The following is a 24348-nucleotide window of genomic DNA, read 5'->3' on the forward strand; positions in this document are numbered from 1 at the left end:
ATGGCGCGACCGATTGAATTCGTGATGGACATTAACGATTCTAAAGATTTGTGGAAGATTGTTGTTCGTTGTAGACATCTCTGGACTGTGAGAAGTTCGTCAAACAAAGAACACCTTGAACTAATTTTGCTTGATTCTAAGGTATTATTTTCACTGTTAGTTGTTTATGTTTTAATTTTCGTACTTATTTCTATATAGTTAATGATTATCTGAAACAAATTTGGCACATTTTTATTTTTTATGATTAAAAGCTGGATATGATACAAGCAATTGTACCATCCCATCTGGTGTCGAAATATGTGGGTGATCTTGCCGTAGGAGCTTCATATATCATGCAGAACTTTAAAGTCTCAAACAACGATTTCTCCTTTAAGTCTACTACTCATGGATACAAGTTGGTATTTTGTGGTTCAACTTATGTTAAGAAAACAGAGCTCCCGGAGATTCCTATAGATTATTTCAACATTCTTGGTTTGGCGTCCATTGTTGATGGAAAATTTCAGCCTAATGTATTGGTTGGTACGTTGATATTTATATATATTATTCACCTATTTTATTTGGATTATCTTGTATGTATGCTTACATTGTTAATCAAACTTTTGAAGACGTAGTTGGAGGAGTTACTGAAATTCTGCAGACTCAGATAAACTCAGATAACAACAAAAGCAAGTTTGTGTTTATGATTACTGACATGAGGTATGAAAACATTTGAGTTCGTATACTCAAAAAACTATTTACATTGTATTCGTTTCCTTTTTGTTGGTTTCCATTCTGTTAAAAATCATAAAGTGTTTTGCTTTTGTTTGTTGTGGTGTAATTGAACCACAACATCTTTGCTTTTTTTATTGGTAGCAAAATTGTCGTGCAGTGTACACTATGGGGTAATTTTGCATTGCAATTTTATGAATACTACAAGAACCATGGGGAAGATGTGAACATTGTTGTTCTATTACAAAACGCAAGGATAAAGGCTGCGAAAGGTAAACGTTATCGTGTTCTGTTGATAATTTAAATACCCAATGTATTTGCTTCATTATGTTGATATTTAGTTGGTGTTGAAGGAGGTTTTCCTTTAAATGTATCCAATGCTTGGAGTGGCACAAAGCTGATCATTAATGATATTAGTAATGTTGAAATTAAGAAGCTGAAGGATAGGTATTTCACAAACATCTTGGCGTATCAGATTTCCCTTATGATTTTTTCGTACAATGTCGTACATGGTGATAGAATTTTACTCTATATTGATTCTTTTATATAATGACTCGCAGCCTAAATGCTGAACTGCCAAAGCTTTCTTCATCAAGTTTGCAAGTTGAAACAACTCAAACCTCACAGTATTCCGATTTTGATAAATTTATATGGAAGGCCGAAGTCATTAGTTTGGCTGAGATCGCGATGCTTAAACAAGTATGCAGGCTGCACATGAAACTTTAATCTGTTCTTAATCTTTATGTTATTTATATAATATAAGTGAAAATTCATTTTACAGGAAACAACATGTGTCACCATAGCGAAGTTGGAGAAGTTTGAAGTTGGTAATTCCGGTTGGTATTACGATGGTTGTGCCGAATGTACCAAGAGCGTCGCTATAAAAGATGGCAAACTTAAGTGCTATGCAAATCACATAAGTTCTGAACCCGTGCCAAGGTATTCATTCATCGTTGTGTTATGAAACTGTTTCAATGGGAGTTATAAATTGGGTTCAATCTATTTAAATGGGATTTATATATAGGTACAAGCTTGAAGTGTTGGGAGTTGATGGTAAATTCAAGTCCCGTTTCGTCTTTTGGGATAGTGACTGTTTCAAGTTAATTGGAAAATCTGCTCTACAGATGAAAAATGAATTAGTGGAGGTAATATGAGTGTCTTCAAATGTTGTACAAGAAATTGCTAATAATATATTTTGTTAATATGTATATTTTTTGCTGAAATTTAGGCCGGTGAAGACAATCCGTTAGAATTCCCTTTTGGTCTTGATGCTATGTTGAAGAAGGAGTTGGCAATTAGAGCTGTTTTTCAACCGAAATTTAATCGTCTTTCGGTTATTAGCTTTGAAGACGATGAAGATTCACGTAAGAAAGTTAAGGACACCTTCAAGTCTCATGAGGTATGTATTAACATATTATTGGCAAATGTTTCAATCTCATTGATTTGTATCTTAATTCTGATTTGAGTTAACAAAAATACCCTAATAATTCCATTATCTCTCTGCAGGATGTATCGAAAATTCCAATTTCATTGGCTTCCTCACAAGATGATATGAAGAGTTTATCGGTAAGTTATATTTTATATTTTATATCTTATATCGAATTAGTTGTCATATATTCCTGCTTTCAATATCTAATTGAAGACACACATGATTTTCAGGAACCTTTATCTGTATTTGCTGATTTCGACCCCAATGCTGCGAATTCTGTGATGACCCCCTGTAAACGTATAAATCCTGAAGCGTCAGAAGATGTTGAAAGTGTTCAACTTTCCTCTACGAAGACGATGAAACCTGTAAAAAAGGAAGATGGTCGATAGATGATGATTGAGTTATTTGTAATATTTCATGGAATTTCATAGTTTTGATTTTGTTATATTTTAGTTTTAAATCGACAAATGTTTCAAGACAATCCAAACTATTTGAAAGTTGATTTTTTGTCTATCTTATGCGTTTCAATTATGATGTTTTTGGTTCTTCAAACAAAAATATCAGAAATAATGTTATAGTTGTTTGGATTAAATCCTGATTCTCATCATGGAAATAATATATCTCTTATGTGAGACACATTTTAGGATCAAGTTTTATAATTGAAGCACTGTTGTAACAGTATTTTGTTGTAGCAACATTTAATAGTCTATAAAACTACAGAGTAATAAATTATTATTTTTTCTATGGCCAGGATATTAAAAAATGTCATTTTCATCCGTTTGAACTTTAGCAAATTTTTTAGTATAACTTTACATATTTTTAAATATTCTTTATACTTTAGCAAATTTTAAAATAATTTTTTTTATAAGTAATTAAATTTTTTAGTATAACTTTACATATTTTTAAATATTCTTTATACTTTAGCAAATTTTAAAATAAATTTTTTATAAGTAATTAAATTTTTTTTATAAGGTCAGAGGGAGTATATATTTTTTATCTTACTTGCTTAGTCTTTAAATCTTCTATTGGATATTTAAAGTAGATTAGCCCATTGTTTGTAAAAAGTGAAAGTTTGATGTGATATTACAATGTGTCTTATAGGTAGTGTAGCTATGTTGTAGTATTGAATGATGAGAATATAAAATAAGTGTCACTATAAGGTTTTGCATGTGTCAATATTACTTCTAATGCACACAAAAACTTTTCATGTTTTCCAATGCTTCTGCGTTTTACAATGCTAAGATTATAATGAGTTATGAATGCTTTTTTTACTTTTTAAGTGTGTCTTTTAGTCTACCTATGTACCATTAATCATAACTTTATATTATAATAATGTCTTATATATATAATTAGAAAACCAATACCACATAATATATTGAATAGGCTTACCAATTATTAATGTAACAAAAACTAATTATTAATGTGTACAAGGAGGTCTTCGAAGCACTTGGTTAACCGGTAAGCTTTTTATCTTATTATATTTTGACAACAATTTAATTACTTTCTACTTTATTCAATAACTTTTTTGCTTACCTCAACTATATGAAATTAAATAAATTATCATGCTTACTGTATATGAGTCAAATGGTTCTTTTGTATGAACATCCTTCTAATGCTTTATGCTACTAATGTTATTTTACTTTTCATCTTATGAGACATTCACTTAAACTCATGAATTGTATTTGTTTGTCATGCAGGCATGCTAGCCATCATGTGGTCACACACAATTCAATTGAATGAGACTACTTGATCCTCATTCGGCCAAAGACACAGATGTTTGTTAACTTTTGATAGCAATTTTTTTACTTTGAATAATTGGACTATGGTTGAAATTTCTATTGTTTTTTTTATTTAAGAATGTTTCAAATTTCAATTTATTTTAGTTTTAAATTCATTTTAGTTTTAAGATCCAGAATACTTTTCGAACAAAAGTTTATTATGCTATTTGTCCAGAATAGCTATATAAATCTGCCCTTTTATTTTATCCAACATTTTCACACAAATGTTTCTCACATACTAAATGATTCATTAATTTGACAACAAAAAAATGTTCACTCGCATATTTTATAAAAAAATTGTTTATGCAATATATTTTTAATTATATAAATATTAATGAACTTAATAAATATATATAGATTTGAAAAGTAATAGTGACAATCATATAATATAAATTCCGACGGAACCCGTGCGATAGCACGGGTATCCCACTAGTACATATTAAACAATTTAGATCCATTATGAGCTGCAAATTCTATAATATGTGTACGTGTCTACTGTGTGCTAGTTTGCAAATTCTATAATATGTGTACGTGTCTACTGTGTGCTAGTTTTATGAGGATATTAATTTGGTATAGTATTGAGTTAAAAAAAAAATCATTTGCTAGCAAGAAAAATAGAGGCTTTTAATATAATTTTATGGAAAAAATGCTAATAAATATAGGTCAATAATACCATTTTATTATAAAATGCTATTAAAAATAGGGCTAATAATAGCGCTTTAATAAAAGCTCTATTAAATCTTGTCAAAGAATGGACACACAAAACTAGCCTACCATAGTATTTTTTAGAGAGCGGTATCTTAAACTTATTCCTTTAATAGAGCTTTAAAAGAGCTATCATAATTAGAGAATCTTTAATAGCTTTTAAGTGTTATTAAAAGTTTAAGAAAACACTATTAAATATCTTTTTTGGTGTAGTGAGACTGCTTGTATGGTGGGGATATTTGATGGGATGATGTAGTTGGTATAAAATCTAGTAGGTAATCTTGTGTGGTTAGTAATGAAGTGAAAGATGTAGGAGGTGGAGAAGTGCTCGTAGCCGGCTAAGCCTCCTGATTAGACTGAAGCAAAGAACAATGCATAGAAGAAGGAGGCATCTCAAGTATAGTTACCCCCGTGTGGCGTGCCTTACCTTTACCTTTATCAGGATGGGGTGACATTTTGTCTAATTAAAAGAAAAAAATATAAAATACTTAATAAATCAATGCAATAACATATATTATAAGTAAAATATCATTTTATTTGAGCATACCAAGGGTTTGATATATATACAATAAATTAAAAAAACGATATATTCAGATTATGTATCCTCGTAATCTGATTCAACATTCTCTTCGGATTCAAACTCTTCGTCATCACCATCCACATTATTTGCTGACAATAAAAAGAAGCATCTACTTGCTGACCCTCAACCACATTATCACACAAACTTGTAACTTGTTCAACTTCAATCACATCATTAATTTTTGAAATTTCACCAACTTGGTAAGCAACGTCTTCTATAATATCTCCAGTTTCTGTATGACCTAATGGTATTGATTTGATTACAACACACCAGCCACGCTTAACTCGTTGATTGAAGGATAAGGGACATAATAAATTTTCTTACAAAATACGCCATGATAAAAGGGTCATAATGTTTGTACATTCGGTCCATTCGAATCTCTACAATGTTATGTTTTTCATTTATTTTTGTGCCTCTAGCAGATGGATCATACCAATCATAATAAAACAAGACAACTTTGTTTTCCAAGTCCAAATAGTTGTATATCAACTCATAAATGTGTATAATGACACCATAGAAGTCATCTTCACCATCATCTGTAACTCCTTTTGCAAATACACCACTAATTATGGTTTCCTTCCATTTTGTTCATGTTCGAGTGTGAAATTTATATCCGTTTATAAAGTATGTGTGTCATTTGTTCACACATTAAATATGGCCTTCAGACAAGTTTCTCAAATGGAGTATTTATGGAAACGGTGTAACATTGCATGCCACTTTGCCTAAACCATTATGGAAAATAAGCATGTATGTGAGTGGTTGTTGGTTGTTCACCGGTGGTTTGAACATAGTAGGTATTAAATGCCCTGAATCGAAGCACATTAAAAGTAAGTTAGAAGGTAATAAGATTATATCCAATATGTCTAAAATAAATATGCACTTGGTATACTTACTCAAGGTATGGTTTAACTTCAACACAATTAATCAAGATATAAACATGAGCAGATGGCAATTCCTTTTTGGTCAGCCAATGCACATTCTTCTTTCCAGTATGATGACCATAAAGATCGAACAATGATAAGGTAAATTGACTTCTTTTCTATAACATTAACTCAATTCCTTATGATTGCTGGAGTTAACATCATGTGATTGAAATAATAAGAGCAAAAATATGATGTTTCCCGATGCAAGTAATGTGCACATATTGATCCCTCAACTTTAGCTTTTTTTTCACTAATCTCTTTGAATCACCCATGAATCTTTCAAACGGATACATCTACCGATATTGAACTGGACTGCCAATCCAAGCTTCATATGCAAGATGTATAGGGAGATGTTCCAGAGAATTGAAAAAACAAGGGGGCAAAACTTATTCCAACTTGCAGAGAATGAAAGGAATATTTTGGTCCTACTTAATCATGGCATCCACTCTTAAAGTTGACACACAAATATGTCTAAGAAATTGACTAATTTCTGTCATGGACTAAGCAAATGTCCCGGTAATGAGCTGAAGGCAATTGGAAGCAATCGTTCCATGAAAACATGGAAATCATGACTTTTCATTCCATGCAACTTCCCAATGTTTACGTCAACACACCTTGCCAAGTTAGAAACGTAACCATCATACCTTCTCAATTCATTTAACCATAGACACGCTGTCTTAGCTTCTTGAGGAGTTAGACTATAATTATCCTTGGATTCTAATAATTTCCCATTTGGTTGAATCTTCAACTCCAAGTCTTTTTGAATACACAAAATATCCATATTCATTCTAGCCTTCTTGTTATCTTTTGTCTTGCCATAGACATCCATCATTGTGTTAAAAATATTATAAAAAAAATCTTCTCAATGTGCATAACATCAAGATTATGTCGCAAAAAAATAAATTTCCAATATGAGAGGTCCCAAAAAATACTTTTTTTATCTAATTGTGTGTGTCCCTGTATCCTAGAATTTTGCATGCTTTTCCATAGTCTGTGAATTTTGGTAGATAACACACCATGTTCCATACTTCAACCAAAATGTCAAACGGGGGGAGGCTGACCGATTACTTGTTCACCTTTGTTAAAAGCATTCTTATTTCTTCTAAAGACATGGTTTTATGGTATGAATCTACAATGACAGACCACAAACTTTTCCCTCCTTTTTGCAATGTAAACACCTTTGTGTACTGTATCCAATAGGGACATCCCATTTTACCATGTGTACCCTGGCCAGACAACATAGCATATGCAGAAAAGTCATTAATTGTCCATATCAAAACAGCTCACATATTAAAGTTTTGTTTAAGAGTTATGTCATAAGTCCATTCTCCAATCCACAAACTCTTTAAATTATCAATTAAGGGATGTAAATACACATTAATTCCTGATTTTTGACTCGACGGTCCTAGAATGAGGCAAGTCAACAAGATGTAAGGTTTTGTCATGCACATCTCAGGAGGGAGGTTATAAGGGGTAACAATATTTGACCAACAAGAACATCCAATTGCTGACATTTGAACATATGGAGTGAAACCATCAGAGCATAACCCAAGTCTGACATTTCTGGGTTCCGCAGCAAATTCAGGATGCATCCGACCAAAGTGCTTTTATGTCTCACCATCAGATGGATGTCGCATCGTTCCTGAACTAATTTTTTTATATGATGCCATGTCATTTGATTAGCATTATACATCGAAGAAAAAAATTCTCTGCAACCTTGGTATTATCGGTAGATAAAACATGGATTTTACTGTTACACATTTTTATTTATGTTCAATTGCTTTACTACGAACTTGATACCTTGGACTCTTACAAAACTTACATTCCTTCAACGCCCCATCGTTAGTACCAAATTCACTGTCATGAAAAAACATGCAACCTCCAATGCAACAATAAATCTTTCTTACTTCTAAATCCAACTTCGACACCAACCTCTTTGCATCATAAAAACTTGTAGGCAAATTGTCTTTCTTATGAGTCGCGTCCAACATAATTTGAGTAAAGAATTTCAAAAATTGATTAGGAATATTCCAATTTTACTTCGCAACCAATAATCTCACACACATTGATAACTTAGAGTCTGACGAACCCTCAAACAATGGCGTATTTATTCTTGTCAACAACTGATAAAAAATTTGTGCTTTCTCATTCGGCAATTGTTCCTCGTCAAAATCTTGTTGCTCATCGTAGGTCACGTTCACCCCAAAAGCATCACCAATCATATATTCGATTAGATTAAATTGTTCATCATATTTCTTATGTAATCGACTGCTTGAAGCTTATGTATTATTAGTCTCTAGTACATTACTCGACAGTTCTTCTCCGTTTGATATCCAAACCCAATAATTTCTCATAAAACCCTTTCTCTTCAAATGGTTTTCTAGTTTTTTTGGATCATTGATTATACATCTACATCCACATTTAAGACATGAACATCTTACTCCTCATTCTCTTTGACAACATTCTTGAGCAAATGCAAATATAATAAACCCGTTAACTTCTTTAAAATGTGGTTTAAGTCTGCGTCGTCCAGGTTACATTCGACCATACATCCAACTACGATAGTACTTATAATAATCCAGATTGCATGTTTACAACATTGTCGCCATTATAATCGCAAAAAGATTTTAATAAATTGACCAAATTGAGAATTTTGGTCAACTATATCAAATACATATATAATAAACACTAACTAAAAAATAGAAATAGTTATATAAACTACTCATGATTATTTAAACACTAACATGCATATATATTTTTACAAACATTAATATTGATAAGAAAAAAATTAGAAATGAAGTGTGTATCTTATAATAACACTGAACCGTAAATCAAAAGCCTGATACTGGAATGGAGAAGTTGAGAGAATTTTAGAGAAAGGGAAGAAAATTTATGTGTGCTTCTGTAAAAAAGGGTAGTTTTTGTGTGCTTATGGATGAGGAAGAAGAAAGGTGAGATGATGAAATGAGTGTGTGAGGAAACTTAATAAGGGAAATATTGAATAAATACATCATGTTGTCTTTATGATCGTTGGGCTGATTCTTGAATTCTACGCACCTAGTTTGCTGAGTAATTTCCATGTCGCAATGTTAACATTTTCATTGAGCTTTTGAAGGATGTGTGTAAACTTGCAATGTTAACATTTTCATTGAGCTTTTGAAGGATGTGTGTAAACTTGCAATGTCAATTGTGGTTGGATGCTTGACACATCGTAATGCATGTAAGCATTGTTAGGAGGAACGCACCTCGCAATGTCTGATACAACTCTGCCAAATTCTACATTGAAATGACTTGTCATAACACCGAAAATTTGAATTTTGAAAAAAAACCTTGCGAGGTGAATAACACCTCTCAAATATTGTTTTAAAAAAATTCATTTTCTTTCAAGTGCATTGCGAGGTGATATATTTAATAATTTTTTATTATTTTTTATTTGGAGAAATGACTTTCGAGGTGAATTTCATTCATCAAACGTCATTTTTTTGCGAGGTGAAGTTCACCCAGCAAATTTACCTGACTAATTTTATTTTTTCTTGTAGTGATAGTCACTACTTATTGATCTCCCAACATCTTAGTGTGGTGTGTCATGGTCATTCGTAGTTGTCTCATGAAATTGTCAATTTATAATCATTTATGCCATATCTTGGTGGACTTCAGTCTTTCCCTTTGGTGGTCGATCACCATCTCTCCCAATTGTTTGTTGAGGGAGGTCGTGTTGACCTCCACTGTGTTTTCTTCACCATCCCTGTCTTTGTCACACTGCAAGGTTTTGTGTATCCTCCGGACTTCGGACAAATCGACACATATCGTCACTGGTTCGTCTTGAACGTTATCGTATATCATCTTTAGGTGGACTAGAGAGGCCATCAGGTCCAATGTCATCATAAAATATCTACTTAAAACGCTCTCATTGGAAACTACCAAAAATTACAAATTGATCGTCCTAGTGTTCTTCCTTCTCCAAGGGTGACCATTAGTACGACGTAATCCCAAAGGAGATTATTTGTGTTGTTAAAGGCATGTAGGTCAAATCTTTCGTAAGGTGACAGTTTTTCCCCTTCAGCCCGAACTTCTCGAAAAATAATGCAGGATATCACATGAACTCCCCCATCTATGAGGATTCTAGATATATTAAAGTTTATCATAGTTACCGTTATAACCAAAAGAAAGACTTCAATCGAGATTCCTCCACCTTTTCGTTATCGCAAAATCTGAGGATAAGTCTCTCGAGCTTCCCCTTCAAAGTTGTCTCTCCTTCTCTACTTGCATTTTTCCTCGTGGTGTCTGCAATTTAACCTTTATGCATGACCTTGTGAACGGTCCAGAACAAGAGACAAACCATTGTGACAATGATTTTTTTATATCAATGACTTTTTTTTTATATATATATAATAAAATGTTGTAACCCTGTACATAGGATTTCTTAATAAAAACCAGATTTGCTGGATTGGTCTGTCATCGTAAATTTAATAGTATATTATTACTAGTTGGGTTTTTAATTTTATTATGTACCTTAAAAATTTAAGTCGAGCTTGAAGTTCAGATTTTGGATTAGTTGGCTTATCTTAAATACCACTAGTAAATTAAATATGTCATTCATCCCGTGAATCTCCCACATGTTCAAGCTTCGCATCGCTAATGGCGTACTTTATATTACTATATCATTATAAGTACAACTAGTTTTTCTGGTCGAAAACTACAACTGGGTATATATTACCTATATGTCAATTCTGATGGATTTTAAATCATCCATAATCATGGATCTAAAGAATCTTGACAGCTTATAAACTTTTGGTTTGCTTTTATATCATACAAGACCAATGACCTAATTGGATGAAAGGCTTGTACAAGTATTATGATAGAGTATACGATAGAGTTATAGATTAAATATTAAATTAGAACTAAAATTGTTATTTTATTTTCTAATGTTTTTAAAATATTCTTATGATCTTTAAATATTATTGAATTTTTAATTAATTATCCATTAGTATTATATATATATATATATATATATATATATATATATATATATATATATATATATATATATATATATATATATATATATATATATATATATATATATATATATATATATATATATATATATATATATAATGTGTTTGACACATTAGAAATCATCTAATGAATGAAAAATGAATGTTTAATTATTTGTATTAGTTAGTTTTATTGTTTTTCTTAGTTTAGAGTTTTAACTTTCTATCCTATCATATCATTTTAGTTCACGTTCTTGATTTTCTTGTTGAGCAAATGGCCGAAAGTCATTTGGTGGCCAACTTCAAAAGCTGTTTCTTCTAGGTCTTGCAATCCGAGCCAATTGTTCATGTTCCTCCGCAAATGAGTAACAAGTGCATTGCATTCTCATTTGCATCACAATAAAATGGGCAAACTAGATTATGAGAACCTTCCATTACTCCTCGATTGACAAGATTTTTTTTTTTAAGTTTTGTTCAAAATAAGCCTCCATCTAAAAATATGTAATTTTCTTGGAAATCTCCACTTCTATAAGATATACGAAGCTTCCACCATGGATATAGGATATTGTGATACTTTCTTGATATAAATAATAGTGATTAAATTTTTAATTTTTTTGATTTTTTCATATATTACAAACATGTATTTTTTTACCTATATATTATACATATATTAGTTAAATATTTATAAAATATCAAATGAAGTAATAAAAATGTATTTACAACCATCAAAGACGAAGTCATACAGTACCATTCATTTTTCAACCGACGTATTGAAAATAAATGTCCAACGTCTACGGACGTCGTCTAAGTCATCGGGAGAGAAAGGTGTCCTATCTTTAAACGTCTACGTAAACAAGTGAAAAAATTGAATATCGCGTGATTTGAATTATAGAAAATTATTTTAACATTGATATATTATTGTAAGCATTTCATGATATTATATATACATGATTCCACAAATCAACAATGTCGGCAGAGACGATATTAAACATGTGTTTCATTACATAATACCCACAATCGTATCCCTCGACTTGTTTCCTACTCTACAAACTTAAACATTTCATGAATATATAACCATACATTTCATGAATATATATAGGTGAATGTCACAATTAATTCACTTACCTCGGACTCACAAAATGCAAACTTTTTTCTAGAGTTGTTCAACCTACAATGTCTCTCCCCAACCCTGTATATTGAAAATAATTTAGAAATATTACTCGCTAAGATAATTACAAAGTCAAAGGAAATATTACTAAAAGTCTCATAAACATAAAGTTACCTAGTAATAATTTGTTTCATCATAGGTTCAAGTGGATAGTGTAACGAACATAATGTAGTTACCATATTCGTTCGAAGAGATATGATGATCAATTGATAATGTTCTTTGAATGAACAATACAAGTATATATAATTAGTATTTTGTAAAACATAAAAATTAACTACAATAGAGAAACTATAACTTTAAAATTAATCACTTATTGATGAATACTGCTAAGTAACATTCTTTTCGCCCACGCGCTATCTGTGATGTTAAGTATTCTTCAATATTTTTTTGTAGAATTACCTATAAACCGTACTCTAACTGGATCCAACAATCCATAATTATTCGATTTATTTAATTCTATACAAATACAGCGAAAGTACCTAAATGATTAAACAAAATACAAAAAACACATGGAAAATTATTTTTATACAAAACAATGAATGTACCGTAATGAAATATACTTACGTGCACCAAACTTGTAGTAACCCTAGGTCCAACCACCGGGTTCCAACGATCATATCCTTTATATCTTTAGGAAAGATTAAGAATTCCTCTAACCCCTCACTACAACATTTTTGACTTTAGGCAACGGATAAATAGACAACGGCAAAAAAAGTGTAGCCAAAAGATGTAATAGGTTGCAGTTTTGTATGCGTTGCCTGTTTTTTAATATTTTAATTAAAATCATAGCTTATTCACTTTCAGCAACAGTTTTGAAAGTCTTGGCATAACAAAACCGTAGTCTATAGGTTTTAAACAATGTCATAGATGTATTAGACCACAAAACATAAGTGTGGTCTTTTCTTATTTAATAGATTCATCTTAGTAATCGTAGCTTATATATTTTAGCTTGCGAAACTACAATCTAAGCGGCCAGATACATTTGAAATTTTATAAAATATATTTTTTTTCTCTTTCTTATTTATTTATTTAAGATATATCATTTGGTTCTTAGCATTACCCTTATATATATATTATTCGCCTTTCCATTTTCAATAAAAAAGTTATTAAAAAATAAAAATTTAAAAGGTTATAGTATTTATGTTTTGCAAATCATAGAGAATAGCATATAAGATGATAAATTTCAAAAATTAAGTTTGTTTGTGTTAAAGAGTTTAAAATAAAAACTAAATAAGATATATAATTTAAATAATTTTTCATAAAAAAATTATTTTAATATATATCAATGTAAATGCACGGTGTTAAGAAAATAAATTATATGTTTTATTGTTCTATTATTTTAATGCAAATAAATAAAAATATATACAACTTTGTTTTAAATTAAAAAATGGAAAAAGAAGTTAAAGCATACTAAAAATTAGGCCTTTTCTAGCTAACATTGAAACGGTTAAACTAGTATTTGTTTAAATTGGTAATTTTGTTTTTAATCTTTACAAAATAAAATAGAAATTGTATAAAATAAAAACCAAAACTCATTTTTTTTTCGTTTAAAAGATTTAAAACATGTTATTTTTTTTCGCCTAAACTAATAGCAATTTATCAAAAAATAATTAACTCAGAAAAAAAAAACATATCTAAATGAGAAATTAGGGATTGAACTTAGCTTTCATCTTCCTCCTCCTCAAAATCGGTCTCATTCCTCTCGTTTGATCTCACTTATTTTCATCTTTTCTCTCCATTGTTAACTTTCCTAAGTCTCGTGTAGCCTATCTATTGCCCACACCTCAAAATCGAACCATACAAACCTACGATAGATCTAAGACCTCATATTCTAACTAGATTCCCCAAAACCTTCGTCATTCAACCTTCATCACCATCTTATATGGAGCAAAGGTCGACTTGACTCAAGGGGGAATAACAACCATCGCCATATCTTCGAAACTAGGAATCACATGATTTACAAAGTCAGAGTGGATAATAGGTATGACTGATTTCCCAATTCTTGTGTAATAATTTTAGTCTGGAACAATACATTTCTACTCAATTTCAATGAGAAATATTTATGTTGTTGTTGGGTAATTGTAGAGACTTGGGAACCCTAAATTTCTATTGAATTTTTTTTTGAATTCCTAATATTTCTTCCTTCTTCCCTCGCTCAATTCATTTTATTTCAGACTCAGGTATATTTTAAATAGGTACATCATTGCACTAAATGTATAGAAATTACTTGGTTATGATATACTGCTCACAATGTACAAGATATTCTGGGCAAAATTTAGAGGGAAATTGCAAGTAAGAAAGGTTTGTTGTGATTTCTCTTCAGGTGTCCTGTTGAGACCTTTTTCTGAACATGGTTGTAAACTTGCAATAATGCTATGTCTAAGTTGTTTGGTGTGATAGATTTCATGTTGCCTTAGACTTGGTTAGGAATGTGTGACCAAATTTGGTGTTGTTGATTTGTGTTGGAATTAAGGCTACTCTTGTGTTTCTTGATGGATTGGAAATTCGGAAGTTATGGTGTTGGTCTTAATCTAAAACTTAGTCATCATATTTTATAGAAAATTTTACATCTTTGTTGCTTGATTTTTGTGCTTTTACCTTGGAAATACATTGATGGTATTTAACTATTTTATAGATTTAACTATTTCATAATTTCGATATTGAAAGTGGAGAGAAGTTTATCAAGGTTGAATAAGTTGATTAGATATTATACCATTTTATGATTCATTAACAATGTTGATTAGAAGAGTACAACTATATCATGAGATGTTAATTTTCTATTTCCAAATTTCATGTGTTTGTGGGTTGCTTTGAATTTTTAGTGGAGATTTATGTTGGAGTAGAAAAAATCTGTGGGATTTTTAGTGTATCACATATTCAATACTTAGAGATTTTTTTCCCTTTTAGAGGGTTTGTGTGATTCTTTACTTGTTTACTATGAAGCATGGTTGATTGTTAACTTTGAAGGTGGTGGGAGTGAAGTAAATGTTTGTATATAATATTATTTAATTTCTTTAATATTAAGATAATAGTGTCTTAAAGTTGAAAATATACTAACTAATATATTTGTTGGCTTTGTGTATTAGTTGATGAAGACTTGAGTTCTCCTCCAACATATTCATCCATAACGATACTGCATACTAGTCTTTTAAAAGTAAGTTTTCTTGTACTTTTCTCTTTATGTGTATATAATATCTCTAGTGAAAGCCCAGGATGGATTAGTTAACTTTTTTGGCAACCCTGATTTGTCTTATAATTGTTAACATGTATGGAAGTTTTAACTAACTTCTTTAGGAAAATACTACTACATTTCTGACTAAGAAGCATTTGAAAGAATGACCTTCAATGGAGTTGCATCAACTAGATGAATTTCCTTATAACTTTGTGAATTATTTGAACTACATTAAAATAATCATCAAACAAACAACATGGTGCCAAGAAGAATGCTATTTTTATAAATTACCATATAAATAATATTAGCTAGAATAGTTTAACCATATATAAATTACTATTTTTATTTTATATTAATAAATACTTTCAGTTATAGATATTAGATTAGAGATAAAAGTTAATGGAGGCAAGAAGCCTACTAATACAACTAATATGTGTATTAAGATTTTGGAGTGTATGGTTTAGTATTCTATACCCTTAACATTAGATTAGCAATATGCACTTGAAACCTCTGTGTCATTAAGTTCTACCAACTTCTTTATGACTGTAAAATTGTATAAGTGAGTATAAATAAAACGTGAACTTCCTATAGCTATGTTTTAGATATATTGACAATACTTTTTCTATGTATAATTTTCTTGGATATCTAATAGTTATTTGGTGGTTTGAATTGATACAGATGTAGTGTTTGCTGTGTTTTTCGTTGCTTTGGTTTGTTCTCTTACTTTTAATATTGGAGTAAATCCACTCTCTTTTGAAACTTAGCACAGCAATTCATTATATAATCAATATACCAATTCAAATATTAATCTGTTTAGCTTGAACTTTTTCAAGTGCTATTACTATTACATATAATGTTGTTTCTTTATATTGTTTGCAGTTTGGACACAAAGATCAGCCTCAAGATGTTGAACAAAGCTAAAAGAATACATAGAAGGCTTGGATTTTTTTAAAATTATTTCAATAATTAAGGTAATGATATACAGATAGATTGGATGTTTACTTTGTAATTTTATAATATTTAATATATAAAAACTAGTTTAATATATTTAATTTTGATAAATTTTGTAATTAATATTTAAACAAATAGTCTAGCTGAAAGTAGTAAATAGTTTGATAAATTGTATATAGAGAATATACAACGGTTTTACTGTGTTGTCTAAACAAGAAGCATGAATTAAAACCGTCTCAGAAAACCGTGGTCTAATGAATACACTGCAGTTTTACACCTGTAGCTTAATAAAAACCGCGGTCTAAATCTTATTCAAAAACCGTAGCCTATTGACATACTTTACGCGATGGTTTTCTTCTTTCGTGGGTGAAAGTCCAAAAACCGTGGTGTATGGGAATAGGCAACGGCTGCATATTCCACGTCTGGATAAGTGTCGCCTAAAGTAATAGGCTACGCTTTTTAGCTTTTTGCTACGGTTTTTAAACTTTTTGCTACGGTTTTTGGTCGTTGCTTAAACTCATTTTTGTTGTAGTGAAAATCAGGTGTGGAAAATGCTAATTCGAATTGTTGACCTTTGGGTTATGAAAGAGAAAAGTGGATTGCAACATCTCGTAATGGCCATACACCCAAATATATGCATTTACCGACCATAGTAGGCTCAGTCCAACAACCTTACTTCTTCACCACTTATACATTCATAATTAATCAATAAATGCCCCATAGTTAAATGATAGGACTCAATTGCTACCTCACAAGGGCAACCCATGTTCCTTGAATTTTTTTTTGTTTAACACTTCTACGATCAATGACTACATAATCGTCATTTTAAATCTTAGACTTAGTTCAACATTGTGTTCAAGGTTCTATGAATAACGTTGCCCTTTTTAACACTCTACCATGTATAAATTTATATTATGACCATCTACTTCCTGATGCTTTATGTCACACCATATTCTGCTGTTTTCATTTGTTTTTTTTGGTGCATTGTACTAACATAGTTTTACAGGTTGTTAAGTGCAAACCAAACAGAGACAACCAACCAGACTGCTAGATTTTGGGATTACATACTACTAATGATCAACTCACCATTTAATAGAACCAACATCAACCTGCTCCTTTAATTTCACGCTGTTAGTTTTTGCACGAATTTAGGTATGTCTTGATACAAGGTGGATCAACCTTTTCTCCTACAACCATCTATGAATACCAAATATGCTAGGCTTTTTGCAATATCTTTTTAGATTTACTTTCGAGTCTACGAAGGATATAATACTATTTTTTGTTATATTTCATTATGACATCGTGAACAATGGAATCGAATTGCACACTAGACACATGATTTATCTATGAACTCAAGCTTGTTGCTCAACATTTAATACTAAAAAAACCAACATAATCAAACATAAACCTAGTCAATTTGTCCGTCTTTACCAATAACCAATTGATTTACCACATTTCTTCCTAGTAGCAACAGCCACCTTTGGCTCCACCTCTATGTGCAAAATTCTATTCCATTTTTTTAACCCGCGACATCTCATCATCCTCACTCAGCAAACTCTTCCGCACAGCCGGTTCAGTCCTAACTTTCATATGTGCTGCAACACTGCGACTCTGGCTCTCTCCGCTCTGGTTGCTACACCGCCGTCGCATTACTCTCCATCTGTGAGCATCTCTGTACCTCGTGCCATTGTCGTGTCTGTTCGTCCTTCAAGGAACAGTAAGTTCATTTCCCTTGTGATTAACTTCTTGTTGTTGCTTGGTTGTTCCCCTGTTGAACTTATGAGACAGTTTGTTATTGTTGTTCTTCACTGCGACTGATTTGTTTCTGTTGCTGTTGGGTTTCTGCGATTTGATTTGTTGTTGTTGTTGTTGTTGTTTTTGTTGTGTATCGATGTCCTATCTGTTCTCCATACTGGGTTTCTGTTGCTGTTGTTCATCGATGTTGTTGCTATTGAGTTATTTCACTGTGATGGTATGACTTGGGGCTGGATAATTTTCTGTTTTTAGCGTAATTTATTGCTCTTGCATTGTATAAGTTGGGTACTTTTCTACTTCTAATTGAACTGATTTGATATTGTTGAGTAGTCAAACTTTTAGTTTATTTTTGCTACCCAAGTTTTATAGTCAAGCTCCGCCAATATAGTGTTCTGTATTGACAGATTTATGCTCATGTTGTTTCTATCTTACAGGAAAACTCAGTTGATATCACATTGTTTTTAAGAAGATGCTGCCTAGGGCATTATTGGCCAAGTTCATTCCGAAGCCCTCCACTTTTTCTCGTTTCCAATTCAGTCAACAGGCATGTTATTACATTTTTACAAATTAAACACCATACTGTCACATTAATCATAATTTGGGGGGAAAAATAAAGTAATTGAATGTACTAACATATGTCGTTATCGTGTTGGTATCAGACTCAAACATGTGTGAGACACATAATCAATTTGAAGCTTCAGTGTCCCCAAAGGTGTAGCCCGGTGATATGAGTTGGGACACTGAAGGAGTATTGAGATAGAGGTTCAGGGTTTAGTTGCTAACAATTTCTCCTTTCCCCTAACAAACTAACCACTAACATTTTCCTTTTACAATAAAATAAAATTAAAGTGTGGTGCTCTGGATAGCTAGACTATGATTGTGTTTCAACATATTTGCTTATCAAAGGTGGAAACTATATGCAGAGAGGATTGCATAGCAGGAACAAGAAAGCCATGGAGTTCATTGCCAAAGGCTGGAATGCTTTGAAGGAGGTTGATAGAGTCATTGATTATTGTGAGCTCAATGATAGGCGTCTCATCCCTCTTCTTAATGTAATCACTACTTTCTTGACCTGCTGCCACCATATGCTTCTTTATCTCAAGGTTTTATATGAGAGAGCAATAAATAGACCCTTGCTTATTTTGGATTCATAAATAGAAAGCAAAGGAGAATTTTGAGCTTGCTTTGGAGGCGGATAACACCAATACTCATGCTAGGTATTGGCTGTCCAGATTGCATATGAAATACCATGTTCCTGGAGCAAATAAGGCTGTGTAAGTCAACTTTTATCCACCATTATGTCTTGTTTCTTCATGCTCTACCTATTTTCCATCAAAGAAATGCATATTTACTATGCCAAGAACATATCTATAGTTTATTATCTCTCATTATTTTTGTGAGGGAAAATTATCCTGACCTCCCTTGAAATATGTTAAAATATTAAACATATCCCCTATAGTTTCCAAAATACACCCACCTCCCTCATTTTAACCCCATCAAACTATCGTTAGTAAAAGGAAACAAAAAATCATCAAAGTTATTACACATCTTCTTTTCAATATTCCACTAATGAAACAATTTGTAAAGCTCTTTGTCTCCATTACTCTGATCTCTATTTTGGACATCAATCTGTTCATCAAAGTTCATTATATAGTGCTATTCTGTTTGGTGTTTATGTTTATATTCTACAATTATCTTCATGTATGATTTTAGGGGTATGAAATTTGGGCGATAGAAAATAAAAACACAAAATTAATGTGCTTTAAAATACAAAAGATAAAATGCATTTGACAAAAATTAAGGGAGGTTGGTGTCAATCTAAAAACTAAAGGTGTTTATGATGTTTAGATAGATCCAAGGGAGGTCAATGTAATTTGCTATTTTTATTATTACTAGCACAAAGGTGGACATTAGTTGTGTGTGTGTATAATTTGATTTGCTTGTTTTCAATTTCATAATATCTGTTATCTAAATTTCAGTTTCGAAATCCATATTTTGGAATTTAAATTTGGAAAAGAATTGTGTTCTCTAAGGCAAATTTGTAGAGAAAAAAGGTCCCACAAAATCGGTAGTTATTTTTGGACCTCCTTTTTTAACGTGGTATAGACGAAGCTGATTATTATTATCATAAAAATCCTTACACGGAGTCTCTGCTTAGCTATGAAGTGGTGCTGGTCCTCTTAATGATGTGAACTCAGCTGAGTAGCTATCCACAAGAACGGAAAAGTAAACCTCAGAATTTACATGAACTTGAGTACTTCAATACATATTATAAATCTCATTTTTTGCAATATGATGAAGTAGCTGTTTAAAGCACAACTGGTTCTTCCTTTTGTCATCAATGGCATCCATATTAGTTTTGTCGTTTGATTGTTTCCTATTCTTTCTGTTTCCTTTTAAATAGTTCTAAGTTCCCATTGATTTAAACCTTTCCGCTGATGCTATGCTGAGTTTTTTGAATTTGTTTCTTTTTCAAGTCACATGAAAATACTGCTAATATGTAGTCATATTTTCCTTTTTCCCTTGGCAACAGCGCGGCAGCATTATTGGTAGAAGCAGCTGATATGGGTGATGCTGATGCACAATATGCACTGGGTTGTCATTTAAGAGTAGAGGTGGGGCTACTCTACACCTTATATTGTGAGGACTCTGTTATAGTACATTTTATAGCCAAACTTAAAGATTTTGAGTAAATGACCTGAATCATGATTTTCAGTCGATTACTTGAATAATTTTTCTTTGCCTCCTTAAATCATTATCACACATGACACAACGACTATCCATTACTATTGTGTTGTGGATTTATTTATTGTAGATTTTGGTTGTATTTTATAATGTTTTGGGTTAACAGATGAGGTATATGACCTTGGGGAGGACAATAGTGGGTTGATGTGCATACAAACCGGCTTGGTTGGGATATTATTTGTTCTTAATGGCGAATTAGTAGTGGTTTTTTTTTTTCTTGCCTGATTTCATCTGTACAATTATGTATTTGACTTCTAAGATGAACTTGAGTAGAGTACTTCTGGCTATGTAATCTTTTACCTTTCTTGAGTTTTTTTCTCTTAATGTTTCATAACTGGATACTTTAGGAAAAATGGAGGTCCTGGATTTTTGTTAGATTTTTTTTAAATGAGATATTTTTAAATATATATGTTTTTTGGAGACAGAATGATGATGTCCATTCAGATCAACAAGCTTTCTATTATTTGGAGAAAGCTGTGGATCAGGTATGTTACTCTATGAAAGTTGGATCTTGCCATGATTTCAGAATGTATGACAAAATCCTTATTGGTGTGTGTTATGTTCTAGTTGCATCCAGATGCTCTTTACCTTTTGGGTGCTGTATATTTGACTGGCGACTGTGTTAAGAAAGATATTGCATCGGCGTTGTGGTGTTTCCATAGGGCTTCAGAGAAGGTAATATATCAATTAATCAAAGTTAAACAAATAATTTTCTTTCAAAACCATGCAGCGTTAGACTTTGAACATTTTTTCTTAATATTTATGGACAAATTGTCCATTGATTTTTTTTTTCATGTGTGGTGAGTTAGACTGAGTTCAACATACATTGTATGTCGTTTGGTTATGCTGTTATGAAATTTAGTTTGCACTTGCTCTTTAAGCACATACGTTAAATCACCTGACAAAGTTTTCGAATAGGCCGGAGTATTTATACCTTCATGAAAAGCTATGTATAAGTGTTTCATGAGTTATGAACTACAATAGGGTTTCATTGATTACTCATGCGCTGATTTCTAGAAGTTAAAATTTTGTCAGAGTTTCACGTCTAGTCCAAGATGGTGAATCCTAATAGAATTCTTAGATACCTCATTCCTACCCTTTCTGTCCTCTTTTATAGCCACAAGCTTATTCCTATTTTATCGAAACAAACTCCTCTAATTATAATAACAAACTCCTATAATAACAATAACATACTCCTATAATTATTCCTTTTATTCTTTTAGTATAGACCCTCCACACTTTTGGCTTAGGTCCATAGTTGAGTCCCACCTTGTCATCCATATCTCTATCAACACCTCGCTCCTTAAAACCAACCTTGTCCTCAAGGCTAAATTCGGGAAATTGTCCCCTCAGATAAGCATCATCTAGTTTCTTTTCACCTTTGGACCAACTCCACACCTCACCCCTTCTCTCATGTCTATCTTCCAAGAAATTGTTGAGGAAACCTTGTTGTTCTTGTTTCCCTCCCTGCCCTTGTAACATTACTAGCTCATCTTTATGCCAAAATTGCATCGAGAGAGCCTTCCAATCCATAACGACCTTCCCTAGAGTACTCAACCATGAAACTCCCAGTACTACATCCAGTCCCCCTAAATCTAGAACCAACTAGAACCAAGGCATCCACCACTATCACCATTGGACCCAGATTTATCCTAACTCCTTTACACACCCCTTGAGAAAACACCCTATGTCCGTCTCCCAACTTAATGCTCTTTGCAGCCATAGGAGTGACTTGCAAGCCTAAAGCATCAATGATTTTAGGAGAAATAAAATTGTGGCTAGCTCCACTATCCACTAAAACAACCACATCAACATCCCCCAATTTGCCTTCAATTTTCATAGTTTGATGCTCACCCATACTTCCCAACACCCCAATGAACTTACACTCCGCTTCCTCTTCCTCTTCACTCTCAGAATTATAAGCCTCCATGGATACGATCTCGCCTTCCTCGTTTAGAGTCTCGCCGTCTCCTAGAATCAAAACCCTTATTGATCTTTCAGGGCATTTGTGAAGAGTGGGGTGATACTTCCCGCCTCACTTGAAACATAGACCTTTAGCTCGTCTTTCCTCCATCTCATCACTGTGCACACTTCGAACCCCTTTCCATCGCTCAGAAAAATTAGTGTGCCAACCGTTTTCTGTTTTCTTTCCTGTTGAATGCAGCAATGAAGAGGAATTTTGCATGGAATATGTTAGACCTCTCATAAAGAATACTTATAAGAGGAAGGGGCACCAGTAAAGCAAGATAAATGCTGTCCAATAAAAAAAAATACATATGAACAGTCATTTTAGCAGTTACAGATTCTAAGGGGCAGCAATTATTATTATTACTAGAGTAACAATTATTATTAACAACAATTACAAAACTTAGGCAATATAAGAAGGGAAATAGAACTGTGTTTGATCATCCTGCAGTTGTGAGTGTTAGACACTTGGGAGGGAGAGAACCAAGCTCTCGAATCTTGGTGTGTGTTCTAATATTTTGTACTATTTTTCTATAACTATTGTAAGCATAACATTCTGGTCTTTGAACTTCCACCAGAATTATTATCAGTAAAGTATTCCTATTCTCTAAATTATTCTGTTTAGAGTCGGTTTCTGTCAACGGGTATCAGAGCAGTTTCCTTCCGGGACTGCTTTATGGTATCTACGCGAGGGGAAATGGAGGCCAAATTGGAAATTCTCGAACGTGGATTTGAAGGGTTATTAGCCATGCGGGAAAATGTGCAAAAAATCCTCGAAGATGATCGCAAGGAAAGAGTTGAAACGAGTCAGCAAGTAGCAGAATTAACCGCCCTGATGCGTCGCACAATGCGAACAACACCGGGGAGTCCGAACGGCAGTGATGACGGCGCTTCTGTACACACTAGCCATCTTTGAAAACGTGAAGAACGGTGGAGAAAATTGGAGATACCTGTTTTTGAAGGCACTGACGCCTATGGTTGGTTGAACAGGGTGGAACGTTACTTTGACTTGAAGAAGATGAGTGAGAACGAGAAATTACAAGCTGTGATGGTGGCTATGGAAGGCAAGGCACTGGTGTGGTATCAATGGTGGGAATTCTCGTCTCAGAATCCCACTTGGGAAGATTTTAGGACTGCCATATTAAGAAGGTTTCAACCATCAATGATTCAAAGTCCTTTTGAATTATTGTTGAGTCTCAAACAAACAGGGACTGTGGAGGAATACCGAGAACAAGTTGAAATGTATCCTGGCCCTCTAAAATGCACAGAGCCATCCTATTTGAAAAGTATTTTCTTGAATGGACTTAAAGATATTATTAGGGCAAGAGTTGAAATTGCATCCTGTGGAGACATTGTCTGAATTAATGGACTATGCTCAAGGGGTTGATGAAAACAATAATTTGCTGAACAAGAGTAATAGTGGAACAAGTTCTGGAAGTAAATCTGGTTTTAGGACCTATAATAGCACCAAA

At 32.5% G+C, this 24348-nt stretch overlaps 2 protein-coding genes across 8 annotated transcripts in view; both read left to right on the plus strand.

Annotated features, from left to right (window-relative positions):
• LOC127082041 (uncharacterized) lies at nt 1-16381 on the plus strand. Its single transcript, XM_051022263.1, has 17 exons — nt 1-141; nt 252-519; nt 606-696; nt 853-980; nt 1062-1155; nt 1269-1407; nt 1490-1647; nt 1733-1853; nt 1937-2107; nt 2215-2274; nt 2368-2502; nt 14509-14589; nt 15177-15279; nt 15375-15431; nt 15830-15913; nt 16139-16197; nt 16340-16381. Exons 1-17 carry the CDS (start codon nt 1-3, stop codon nt 16379-16381), a joined length of 1932 nt encoding a protein of 643 aa, XP_050878220.1.
• The window catches only part of LOC127086373 (uncharacterized), a 21561-nt gene continuing 11106 nt past the window's right edge, over nt 13894-24348 (plus strand). Inside the window, exons 1-12 of one of the 7 annotated variants that reach the window (XM_051027130.1) lie at nt 13894-14269; nt 14463-14589; nt 15375-15442; nt 16340-16431; nt 17418-17563; nt 17963-18128; nt 18601-18714; nt 19094-19218; nt 19325-19440; nt 20700-20781; nt 21337-21396; nt 21479-21586. In XM_051027130.1, coding sequence (XP_050883087.1) covers nt 19120-19218; nt 19325-19440; nt 20700-20781; nt 21337-21396; nt 21479-21586 — 465 coding nt within the window. In that variant the 5' untranslated portion in view covers nt 13894-14269; nt 14463-14589; nt 15375-15442; ... (3 more) ...; nt 18601-18714; nt 19094-19119. The remainder of the gene's footprint in view (nt 14270-14462; nt 14590-15374; nt 15443-16339; nt 16432-17417; nt 17564-17962; nt 18129-18600; nt 18715-19093; nt 19219-19324; nt 19441-20699; nt 20782-21336; nt 21397-21478; nt 21587-24348) is intronic. The other 6 variants (XM_051027132.1, XM_051027131.1, XM_051027133.1 and 3 more) reach the window with 6 other exon arrangements.

This window comes from Lathyrus oleraceus, chromosome 5 (genome assembly GCF_024323335.1).
Source record: "Lathyrus oleraceus cultivar Zhongwan6 chromosome 5, CAAS_Psat_ZW6_1.0, whole genome shotgun sequence".
Lineage (NCBI taxonomy): Eukaryota > Viridiplantae > Streptophyta > Magnoliopsida > Fabales > Fabaceae > Lathyrus > Lathyrus oleraceus.

Excerpts from the sequence above, each read along its gene's own strand:
- LOC127082041 (XM_051022263.1), top strand. The coding sequence starts at position 1 with ATGGCGCGACCGATTGAATTCGTGATGGACATTAACGATTCTAAAGAT. Across the intron at positions 520-605 it reads TCAGCCTAATGTATTGGTTG|ACGTAGTTGGAGGAGTTACT; the intron begins GTACGTTGATAT and ends AAACTTTTGAAG. Across the intron at positions 15,432-15,829 it reads CATAACGATACTGCATACTA|TTATAGATATTAGATTAGAG; the intron begins GTCTTTTAAAAG and ends AAATACTTTCAG.